Source organism: Xenopus laevis, chromosome 6L (genome assembly GCF_017654675.1).
Source record: "Xenopus laevis strain J_2021 chromosome 6L, Xenopus_laevis_v10.1, whole genome shotgun sequence".
Lineage (NCBI taxonomy): Eukaryota > Metazoa > Chordata > Amphibia > Anura > Pipidae > Xenopus > Xenopus laevis.
Window position 1 is genome coordinate 17,381,663 of NC_054381.1, and position 12,864 is coordinate 17,394,526.

General features: G+C 40.4%; 1 protein-coding gene across 2 annotated transcripts in view; it reads left to right on the forward strand.

The window, feature by feature from the left end:
• Positions 1 to 2,481: 2,481 nt before the first annotated feature.
• vipr2.L (vasoactive intestinal peptide receptor 2 L homeolog) overlaps positions 2,482 to 12,864 on the forward strand; it is a 62,719-nt gene continuing 52,336 nt past the window's right edge. For both annotated transcript variants that reach the window (XM_041565804.1, XM_018266959.2), the window contains exon 1: positions 2,482 to 2,976. In XM_041565804.1, coding sequence (XP_041421738.1) covers positions 2,926 to 2,976 — 51 coding nt within the window. In that variant the 5' untranslated portion in view covers positions 2,482 to 2,925. The remainder of the gene's footprint in view (positions 2,977 to 12,864) is intronic.

The following is a 12,864-nucleotide window of genomic DNA, read 5'->3' on the forward strand; positions in this document are numbered from 1 at the left end:
TCAATGGCAGAAGTCCCTTGAACCATTTGAAGAGGTTAACAGTTTAACAGTTTTTTTTCGATGGGTTTCACATGAGTTCGAGTTTTTTTCCGCAGAAAACACGATAGATTTGAGTAATCAGGTTTTTCACCCCAAATTAACTGATTCGAGATTTTTCCATTCTGTTTTTTTCATATATTAGAAAACATTGAAGTTGTGAGTTTATTCTAGGTCGAAAAAAACCTCAAAAACTCGACCTTTGAAAAATAACCCCCTTATTGTACGGGTATGGGACACTTAGGGGCAGATTTATCAAGGGCCGAAGTTCGAAGTAAAAAATACTTCGAAATTCGATCATCGAATTTAAATACTTTGAATTCGAATATTGAATTCAAACTCTTTTCATCGAATTTGGGTATTCTGCAATCGAAGTTAAATCGAAGTTAAATCCTTTGAATCTAACGATTTCATCATACAATAGAACGATTTTACTTCGAACTCAAAAAATGCTGTAGAAGGTCCCCATAGGCTAACATAGCACTTCGGCAGGTTTAATTTGGCGACGTATTGAAGTCGAAGTTTTTTTAAAGAGACAGTACTTCGATTATAGAATGGTCGAAAATTCGAACTATTTTACTTCAAATCGAATTAGAAGTCGAAGTCGTAGTATCCTATTCGATGGTATCCAAAAAATTACTTTGAGTTTCGAATTTCTTTACTTCGAAAATTCCCTTGAATTCACTTCGACCCTTGATAAGTCTGCCCCTTTATCTGGAAACCTATTACCCTGAAAGCTCAGAATTAAGGGAAGGTTGTTATTTTATCCAAATAATCTTCATTTTTATAAATGATTTCCTTTTTCTCTGTAATAATAAAACAGTAGCTTGTACTTGATCCCAACTAAGATATAATTAATCCTTATTGGAAGCAGAACCAGCCTATTGGGTTTATTTCATGTTTAAATGTTAATGTTTTTAGTAGACTGTTAAGGTATGAAGATCCAAAGTACAGAAGGACCCCTTATCCAGAAAACCCCAGGTTCCGAGCATTCTGGATAACAGGTTGTGTAGACAATATATGATGTATGTGTCAGTATCCAGATCTATGTGCAGCGCCTGTTTTAGTGGGCTGGCACCCCAAGGCCGCGTGGTCCTAGTGCCTGCCCGCATAAATCCCTCCCCACAAGCGTGTCTGTATGCCAGCACCAGAGCGATGGGGAGCTGTGCTTCCCGGAAGTGGCTGCACGGCATGCCACCGCTAATATTTTGCCGCCCAAGGCCCGGGCCTTTGTGGCCTCGCTACAAATCCTTGCCTGTCTATGTGTGATGTGTGTCTTTGTCTCTATACTGATGATGTGAGGATGTCTGCATTCATGTGTATGAATTTTTTATGTCAGTGACTGGATCCATGTGTGATGTGAGTGTTTGTGTGTCAGTATCACAGGCTGTTATGATATGAGTGCATCGGGATGCTCATCTGCATGCTGCTCTGTGAGAGGAATAAAGCATACTCCATTGATTGATTTCCCTTCCCAAAAGACATATATAGGGTTTTTAACACCTAGGGGGTTATGTACTATAATCCGAATTTATTTATCTCATATTTTATTGATAAAAAACCATGAGAAAACTCCCATGCCCAATTTAAGCTTATTTATTAATAAGAAACTTGATTTAATCGTGAAAAAATTGATAAAAATCGAGTGAAAACTTGAATCGTACGAATTTATTGTGCTTTTTTTCTCGAAATGCTAAATTTTTTGCCCGAAAACCCCGAAACATACCCCAATAACTTCAAATTGATATAAATACCTCTCCCTTTGACTTAAGGTGGCCATACACGGGCCGATAAATGCTGCAGACAGACCGAGTCGGCAGCTTATTGGCCCGTGTATAGGGCCCTTCGACTGGCTACCTCGATATCTGGCCAAAAGTAGGCCAGATATCGATCGGACGGGACTAAAAATCCCGTCGGATCGCGGCCGCATCTGTTCGTTGATCTGGTCCCGCGATCCGACCGCCCGTTACCCATCGTTAGGATCCGATCGTTGGGCCCTAGGGCTCGTATCAGCCTGATATTGCCCACTTCAAGGTGGGCATATCGGGGAGAAGTCCACTCGTTTGGCGACATCGCCAAACGAGCGAATCTCTTCGTGTATAGCCACCTTTATACAGGACTTCGACAGGTCTGAGATGGCGTATTTTCGGATTCTGGCTTTTTGCATCATCAGAGTATAATAAATCTTTTCCATGAAAAATGTTTTTGCCCAAAACAGTCCAACCAGATAAATTCAAGATTTAGTAAATAACTACAGTCACAAATGTAATTTTAATTAGGCAGGGAACACTCAATCTCCCACACAGTGTGACATCTCTATATACCTGCCTATTAGAATGCTGTATATAAGCATGAATCCCACCTATTGCTCTGTATATGGCTGCCTAGATAATTAATCAGGTCTCTGCACTGTTTTGTGACATTAGTTTGCTGTAGGTGCAGAGCAAGAAGGTGCAGCTCTTCAGCGCTGGGAGATTCAGTCTTTTCTGCTGGTCCTGTTACTCCCCCCCATTCATTACATTTATGGAAATACACTGGGGACGACTCCCTGCTGCTGCCTCTGGACTCAGTGCCTGAAGTTCAGTAACAAAGTGCTGGGAGTGATGTGAATCCGGAGCAGCGGAGAGGAGTGAGTGGTTGCCGGTGGCACATAGAAGCAGCAGCAGTTCATTATGTAAATGTGTCAATGTGCTGGAAGGCTTAGCCCAGTCGCAGCTTAGTGGCCACAGGATCACTGCCCAGGCATCTCATACATTAATACATTGACTACTGGAGGGCTGGGATCAGGGCACTGTGTGGATCCTAGTCTGGACTCTTTGCTATTGGATCTAATGCATTTGGATGATCACAGCAGCAGCAGCAGAATTCTAGTAACCAGATTGTGCCACCATGGAGAACCTCTTACATGTGCTCCTGCTGATGGTTCCGCTTCTGTTTTCTGTAAGTATCTGCCTCTCTTGTGGAACGTGTTCCCTTTACTACTGTATAGTGCTGATGCCTGTGCCTTCCATCTAGAGAGATAAGAGAGACAGCTTCGCTGCTGAACTGCACGAGCGCAGACTTTAGCACTGACTGCAGCTGGGGACCGTGTGAAATGTACTGATAAATGCATTTTCTGCCCATAATCGACCTGCTCATTTTAAAAAAGTGCAAAAACCCGCCTGGGATTTAGAAAGTGGTAGGATTTAACTCCCACTCCTTATTTATTAATAAAAAAAAACTTGATTTAATCGTGAAAAAAATAGATTAAAATCCAATGAAAACACGAATCTTACGAATTTATTGGGCTTTTTTCCCAAATTGCTGTTTTTTTTGCCTGAAAACCCTGAAAAAGTTGTATTTTCGTGCTCAACCCAGCACATACCACAATAACTTCAAATTGATACAAGTACCTCTCCCATTGACTTATACAGGACACAGACAGGTCTGACATGACACATTTTCGGATTCTGGCTTTTTGCAGCTCCCCCAGAATACACAGACGCTGGACCATAAAGGGGTGCTTCACCTGTAACTTAACTTTTAGTATGTTATACAATGGCCCATTCTAAGCAACTTTTCAATTGGTCTAATTTTTTTTTTTTACAGTTTTTCAATTATTTGCCTTTTTCTTCTGACTCTTTCCAGCTTTCAAATGGGGGTCACTGACCCCATCTACAAACAAATGCTCTGTAAGGCTACACATGTTTAGTTATTGGTACTTTAATTACTCATCTTTCTATTCAGGTCCTCGCCTCTGTATTTTCCAGTCTGTTATTCAAATCAATGCATGGATTGCTGAGGTCATTTGGTCCCTAGCAACCAGACTGCTGAAACTGCAACCGGAGAGGCTTTTTAGGGCAAAAAAATGATTATACCCTGATGCTGCAAAAAGCTTGAGTCTGAAAATCTGCCATCTCAGACCTGTTGAGGTCCTGTATAAGTCAATGGGAGAGGCACCTATCTCAATTTTGGTTAAGCCCAAAAATCCAAAAAATTCTCATCAAAGTCCTGAAAAAAATCAATTGATTCGGTGGGGTCACTGACCCCATCTAAAAACAAATGCTCTCTAAAGCGATACATTTTTTGTTATTGCTACTTTTTATTACTCTCTCCTATTCATATTCCAGTCTGTTGTTCAAATCAATGCATAGTTGCTAGGGTAATTTGGACCCTAGCAACCAGACAACTGAAATTGCAAACTGGAGAGCTGCTTAATAAAAAGCTAAATAAAAAACACAATTAATAAAAAATGAAAACAAATTGCAAATTGTCTCAGAATATCACTCTCTACATCATAATAACTCAAAGGTGAACAACCCCTTTAATTGGGAGGTAAACCCCAAAATAAAATGCTGCCTAATAATAATAGAAAATGGCATTCTAAGCAACATCCCATTATACACCCATCGCTCATTTTCAATGATTTTAAGGTTATTTGTAAATGTCATTGCAATAGGAACCTGCGTGTCTTTTACTATGCTCTGCACTGCTGCTACTGCCTCCTGAAACAATGTAGCAGAAGCCAGCTGATTAACAGCCCTGTCGTGGTTGAAGGACAACTAACTTCTACTGCATTGTTTCAACGGTTGGACGCCGAGATAGTAATTTTCAAATTCAAGTTTTTTTCGAAACACGATGACAGAAAATAAATTGTGCTTAAATTTGGGGGTATTTAGCAACACTGGGCAAATTTACCCATGGGCAGTAACCCATGACAACCAATCAGATTGCTGCATTCATTGTTTTACTTGCAGCTGGCTTTAAAAAGCTAATCACTGATTGGTTGCTATAGGTAACTGCCCATGGGCACATTTTCCCAGTGTTGATAAATGAGCCCCAGAGTCTCTTACAATAAAAACGTAATTGTCATGAAAAAATGGTTACGTTTATTTTTTTAAAATGTAAAAAGTAAAAAAATAAAAATAGTTTAAATGCAGAAAATACACATCCCATTGAAGCTCCCCAAATCCTTTCCTTTGAATGTCCAAGATTTTTTTTCTGTTGATAAACCTTGAAAAATGTCAGAATTTTCTAGAATCAAATGGTACGAAATGTTTCCGCCTTAGAACCAGCACTGCTTTCTAGGGATGCACCGAATCCACTATTTTGGATTCGGCCGAACCCCCGAATCCTTCACAAAAGATTTGGCTGAATCTGAACCCTAATTTGCATATGCAAATAAGGGGTGGGAAGGGGAAAACATTTTTTACTTCTTTGTTTTGTGACAAAAAGTCAACCGATTTCCCTCCCCGCCCCTAATTAGCATATGCAAATTAGGAATCGGATTCAGTTCGGGCCGGGCAGAATGGGTTCAGCCGAATCTGAATCCTGCTGAAAAAGGTCGAATCCTGGCCGAATCCCGAACCAAATCCTGGATTCGGTGCTTCCCTACTGCTTTCAATATCAGCTATATTTATTATGCTTATAACCAGTAAAAATGTATCTTAACTGTACATGACACATTTTTTTCATTCGGCAAAATTTTATTTTAAGGTTTACATCCCCTTTAACTTTATTAATAAGCTCTTTGTCAGGAAAAACACTGATATTTGATGTAGTCAGTAGCATCTAAAGGCAATTTTTCTTACATTTGTTTAAATCATTTACAGTGTGTCTAGTACAGCTGTCAGGCTTGGAATTTTCACTTCTGTAAGTTGCTAGGGCTTAGTTACCTTAGTAACCAGACGGCAGCTTGGAAGACAGAAAAAAGATGAATATGATTAGGAGATGGCCTCCAAAGAAGTATAAGTGAAAGAAAGAAGGATTTCGATGAAACGGAATAATTGTTTTAATTTGTTGTCGTTGGGGTCAGTGACCCCGTGACGCTCCATCCAAACAACCAGATAGCATTTTAAGCTTTGGCTTGGAATAGTTAAAAAAATGACCACATGAAGTTCCCCTGCACTGTTTCACATCCCTGAGGGTCTTGGGTTTGATCCCCAAGCTCGGCACTGTCTGTGGGGGTTTCCACTTGACCCTATTGAATGAGAAATTAGGTTGTAAGCTCACGTGGGGGGAGCTAATATTGGACTGAATATTCTCACATTGAAGTTCTGTATCCTACACTGCCTCGCAAAACTATTCAGCTCCTTGCACAGTTCTTTAATGTTACTTTATAATAACAACTTCCATCCTGATGTCCCTTTGTCTGTGATATTTGCATTGCAAAGCACTGAGACCCGTATTATTTATTTACGATTATTTCTAAATTAGGGATGCACAGAATCCACTATTTTGGATTTGACCGAACCCCCGAATCCTTTACGAAAGATTTTGCCAAATATTGAACCAAATCTTAATTTGCATATGCAAATTAGGAGTGGGAAGGGGAAAATATTTTTTACTTTCTTGTTTTGTGACAAAAAGCCACGTGATCTCCTTCCCCGCCCCCAATTTGTATATGCAAATTCGGATTTGGGCCAAATCCGAATCCTGCTGAAAAAGGCAGAGTCCTGGCTGAATCCCAAACTGAATCCTGGATTTGGTGCATCCCAAATCTAAATATGGCACGGCTTTATGTACAGGTATGGGAACCGTTATCCAGAAAAACGTAATCCATAAAGCTCCCACAAATAATTTAAATTTTTCAAAATGATTTCCTTTTTCTCTGTAATAATAAAACAGTAGCTTGTACTTGATCCCAACTAAGATATAATTAATCCTTATTGGAAGCAAAATCAGCCTATTGGGTTTATTTAATGTTTACATGATTTTCTAGTAGACTTAAGTATGAAGATCCAAATTACAGAAAGATCAATTATCCGGAAAACCCCAGGTCCCAAGCACTCTGGATAACAGGTCTCATACTTGTACTTGCTGAGCCTCCTTTTGTAGAAATAACTAGCTTAATATTTTCATGGGGGAGCAGCTTTGCACACTGTTCATGATTGATTTGGACCCTTAAAGGGGAAGGAAACCTAGTTGGCGCAAAAACCCTCCCCCCCTCCCGTGTGTTACCCACCCTCCCTCCTCGCGATCTTCTTCCTGCTTTGATGGCGTTTTGGCGCATGCGCAGTTGGAGCATATTGCCGGTACGGATCTACATGCGCCGGTCAAAGCAGGAAGAAGATCGCGTGGAAGAAGATGTCGTCTGTGAACTCCCTGGACTGGAACTGCGCAGAAGGGTAAGTAACAAGTTAGGGGCATTTGCCCAGCGGGACGGGTAGGCCAGGGGGGAGGAGGGAGGGTGGGCAACACACGGGAGGGGGGGAGGGTTTTTGCGCCAACTAGGTTTCCTTCCCCTTTAAATAATATCCATCAGGGGTTGGATGGCTGATAGAGATGGATGTTTGTCAGTAATTTAGAAAATCTGTAGAGGGCACCATCGGACCAGCAGATGTAACTATACCCAACTAGATTGCATGAGTTTGGTTGGACAATAAAAATATAATTATAATTATTAACATTTATAAAGCACCAACCTAGCGGACAGTGCTGTACGATAGAAGGGTGTATACATCAAAAATAGAGAGAGGTAAAGAAGGGTCCTAAAAAACAATGATCTGTACAGCAAAGATTCTCAGGACTCCCTTTAATGATATGACTTCATGTTTATATTTTAAAGCGGTGGTTCACCGTTAAGTTAACTTAACTTCTAGAAACTTTTTAATTTACGTTTTATAGTTTTTACCTTTTCTTCTGACTCTTTCCAGCTTTCAAATGGGTTCACTGACCCATCTAAAAAACAAATGCTCAGTAAGGCTACAAATGTATTGTTATTGTTACTTTTTATTACTCATCTTTCTATTCAGGCCTCTCCTATTCATATTCCTGTCTCTTATTCAAATCAATGCATGGTTGCTAGGGTTATTTAGACGCTAGCAACCAGATTGCTGACAATGCAAACGGGAGAACGGCCAGATAAAAAGCTAAATAACTCAAAAACCACAAATGATAAAAAAAGGAAAACCAATTGCAAATTGTTTAAGAATATCCCTCTCTGCATCATACTAAAAGTAACTCAAAGGTGAACAACTCCTTTAAGAATGTTCCTTGGAAATACACTGATTATTTGATGGTAATTCAACAGGAAGACTTCAAAAAACACACACATTTCTTTATATACATACATATATATATATATATATATATATATATATATATATATATATATATATATATATATATATATATATACATATATATATATATATATATATACAGTATGGGACCTGTTATCAGGAATGCTCTGGATTTTTGGATAACGGATCTTTCCGTATTTACCCGTGGTCTTTATACTAGAAAATCATGTAAACATTAAATAAACCCAATAGGCTGATTTTGCTTCTAATATGGATTAATTATATCTTAGTTGGGATCAAGTACAAACTACTGTTTTATTATTACAGAGAAAAAATAAATAATTTTTAAAATTTTGACTATTTGGATAAATGGGAGTCTAAGGGGCAAATTCACTAACCTGCGGAAATTCGCCAGCGACGGCTTCGCTTACATCGCCACACTTCGCCAGGACAATGCTAATTTACTAAAATGCTAAGTTGCGTCCAGGGCGCCGAACGCTGGCGAAGTTGCGCTAGTGTTGGCTAATTTGCATACGGCGGGAAGTTAAAGTTGAATAGACTTATATGTTGCAGCAAATACATTACACTACACAAGTCCAGGGAACCTTAATAAAGAATATATAGTTGTTATATTTCCCTACACATGAGCCCAGTGTATAGTTTATGTGCCATATCTTAGGAAATGTAGGGGGGAAGCCGAGAACCCTAAAAAAATGCAGCCTATCACCCTGAAAAATGAAAAGTTGCCAGCATTTTTTGGGACTTAGATACATTTTCCAATTTTTTTTGAGGAAGTCCTATCTACTCTATTGCACTTCGCCTGGTCTAAGGTGGCGAAGGCAAGTCTGGCGCAAGAGGAAACGTTCATTAAAATCCACATCTAAGTGAATTTGCGTAGTTACGTCCATTCGCCAGAGCGAAAATTCATCTGGCGTTAGAGTGCGAAGTAGCGCTAGAGTCTATCTCCTTCGCTAGCAAATTTACGCCAGGGGCGTTAGTAAATCTGCAAAGTCCCGAAATGACGTCACGCTGGTGAATTTTCGCCAGCTTTAGTCACTTCGCTCTTTAGTAAATTTGCCCCTATGGGACATAGAAGTCCTGTACTTTTGAACTTTCTGGGTAATGGGTTTCCAACAGTGGCAGAACTACCGGGGAGCAGGGGGTGGCCCCCCGGCAGCCCGCATGCCACTGAAAATGCGGGCGGTACGGAAGGAATCCTATACCCATATACAGGTACGAGACCTGTTATGCAGAATGCTCAGGAGCTGGGGTCTTCCCGATAAGGGGCCTTTCTGTAGTTCGTATCTTCATACTTTATTTCTACTAAAATATCATTTAAACCTGTAATACACCCTTTAATACTTTTTCCCTCCAATAAGAATTAATTATATCTTAGTTGGGATCAAGTAAAAGCTACAGTTTTATTATTATTACAGAAGAAAGGGAAATCATTTCTAACAATAAGAATTATTTGTTTAAATGGGAGTCTATGAAAACTGGCCTTCTCATAATATGGAGCCTTTTGAATAATGATTTTCCGGATAACGGGTAATATACCTGTACTGTATATATACACACAATCAACCACAGAATAACCACAGATTGTATGGGAATAGGATTTTATCAATGGAAGTACTATGGGTAGATATAGGAGTCAGCTCCCCCTTAGAGTGTTGAGTGATACCAGTAATCCTCTTCTCTATCACAGCCCGTTAGGAGGTCTGACCTATAATTATGCCCTGGAAAGTGTCAGGCCTGATATAAACTCATATCACAATCTGAACTAATTAAACATCCCGTTTGGATCAAGAAGGATATTGATGAACAGAATAAAAACATATTACAGAAAACAATACATGTATAGAAATGAGTTGGGGGAACCTATCTAACAGCAGAGGGAAGAAGCTTCATTGCTCCAGACTCACAATTTATGAATCAATCGATTTTAATCAGTCGCAATCAGTGCGTGATTTCATAATAAATACAGGAAACTTGATTGAATCAGATCAATTCAGAATATAATCTTCTGCGCTGATTTAATTCCTATCAATTCCCTTTGAAACGAATCGAGGAAAAAAAACACAAAAATGTATAGCCGTTTATTGGCTGCTACTGGATTCGATTACTCCAGCAAAGACAAGACATTCTTTTGGGGGAGATATTATTAAGGCTCATTTATTAAGCGTAATTACTATTGCAGTCCTGCAACCTGTGCCTCAGTCACTGCACAAATTGGCGGCATTCATTAAGGGAGAAGAAGCATAACGGAAGTACTGTAGCTAGAATTGTTGTACATTATGTTTTGTGCTTCTGTTCCAGCCCAAGGCAACCACAGCCCTTTAGCAGTAAAGATCTGTGTCTCCAAAGATGCCCCAGTAGCTCCCCATCTTCTTTTCTGCTGATTCACTGCACATGCTCTGTGCTGCTGTCACTTACTGAGCTTAGGGACCCACTCACAATATACAGTACACATAGAATAGAAATGTCACAATATAAGGCTGATTAGTAATTAATACAGATAATTACTACATGGCAGCACAGAAACCAGTGCAATTAGCATCAGAATTTAATAATCAGCCCTGTAGCATCAGCTTATATTACAGACCAACCTCATTCTCTGTTTGATGATTTGGGACGACCCCTTAACTTAGCTTCTCAACAGCTCACTGAGCATGTGCGTGTCGAAGACACTCTTAACAAAATCCAAGATGGCAAACTTCTGTGACAACTTTGAAGTCGTGGATCATTACTACTATAGAGATGCCAAACCTTTAGGCTGGTTCAGTAAGTTCAATATTTCACATATGGCATCTCTAGCCATATTAATTTTCAGGGTTTAGTTCTCCTTTAAAGGTGGTTGTGTTTACTGCTGCTGTTTGCACTTTTGTTGTGAAGCAGCTAAAGAACTGGGAGCAGATGTTGTTGTGACAGTGAGGGGCAGATTTATCAAAGGTCGAGGTGAATGAAAAAAATAAAAATTTCCAACTATTTTCTGTACTTCGACTAGGGAATAGTCCAAATTCGATTAGAATGTTCGACTTCGACCATTCGCCATCAAAAACCTGCCAAATTTCTGTTTTAGCCTATGGGGGACCTCCTAGAACCTAGAACCTATTTGGAGTCAATTGGTGGACTTTGAAAAATCAAAGTTTTTTTCTCTTTCAATCATACAAAAAGTTAATTTAAAGGTGAACAACCCCTTTAAAGGAGAACTAAAGTAGCTAGAAATGTAGTACACGATGACCTATGCCTCTGTGCTATTAATAAGGTTCGAACGATTCGAATTCGCCCGGAAACTGACTTATTCGATCGAAAACAGACCTATTCGACCCAAAAAAAAACTTCAACTTAATTTCGGTTGGTCTTTTTGAATTAGAATTTCAAAGTTTTTTCAATTCGAAATTCGACCCTTGATAAATATGCCCCTGAGTGTCGAAAATAATGTCAACCCAACTAGTGCAATTCATGGCCTGCAATTGGATCAAACACATCTGCAATTGTGTGTGGGGGGGGGGCAATCTGCATTGTGGGTAAATGATCCAATCCCTAAAATCTACGTACATAAATCATTTTGACAAAATGCAACCAGTAGGCTGATTGGTGGGGGCAGGTGCCACCGGGGCTGCTGCCCCAGCCCCCGCACCCCCCTACAGCGGCTGCCAACACCCACCCTGAGCGCTTGTAAATGAAACCAACCTTCAGCGTGTTGGGGGAGGGAGATGAGTGTCCTGGGGGAGTGCCTGGTCTCGCTGGTCCAGTCCGACCATATGGCCAGGTATGGTCCGATACAAACTGCCAACTGGACCCCTTCAAAAGAAATTGGCAGCTGATCAGTCTTTGTATAGGGTCTACAGGAAACCAGCCAGATATCCATTGGACAGGTTTGAAAATCCCGTAGGTTGAGAACCATATCTCTGCATTGATCCGGGCTTCACAAAATGGGGTCTCTGTAGACCCCCCCATTATGAACTGATCATTGGCTTGGGGCCAATTGATAAGATCATCCCGATGATAAATAACTACCAACCATTGCTTAGGTAAGTTTAGCACACCCTTGAGTGCACTTTAGCTGTGGATTTGTGACTATGTGTGACCAGCCTAAAACTGCTTGTAATGTGCCCAGGACCCCAGTATACACGTGCAACTCCCTGCAACTCCCGGTACCTGGTGTAATTCAGTCAGACAAGTTTCTTTGCAGTAAAATAACTTGTTTATTTAACAGGGAACTGTTGCAATGGAGTAATTCACAGGCACTTAGATGTCCACAGAATAATAGTAACAGGATAGTGTTAAATAGCAATACTCCCCCAAGCAGATGCCAGGTGCTCCAGGTGAGCTGATATACAAGATAGATAACTTTGTCAGAGCAGCAGCAATGAAATACTCAAAAGATAATTACCACTCTCACTAGTCGATATCCCTGATGATCACTAAGGCTTGGGTTTCTCAGCATGGGGTCTTGTATTTTGGGACCGGACTTGGTCCTCACCCACTGTATTGAGCCTGGGGTCTTGAGTCTTGGCACCCTATCTGGTCTTCAACTCACCCACTGTAGTTAGGGTTGCCACCCGGCCGGTAATTTACCGGCAATGTAGCTGCCAGTAAATTTGTAATACCCTTAAAAAGACCCCTCAGCCTGCCCCAATCCCCTGTAAATGTATCTTAAGTCCTCGGTCTTGAGCACTTTGCGTCTTGGCCCTGCCCCCTTTACGTCATTACCCCGCCCCCTTTTGACATCACACTCCACCCCTTTTTGTTCCCGCCCCCACCAGTCGGTAAAAAATATAGGAAAAGGTGGCAACCCTAACTGTAGTCCCTGCTCTAG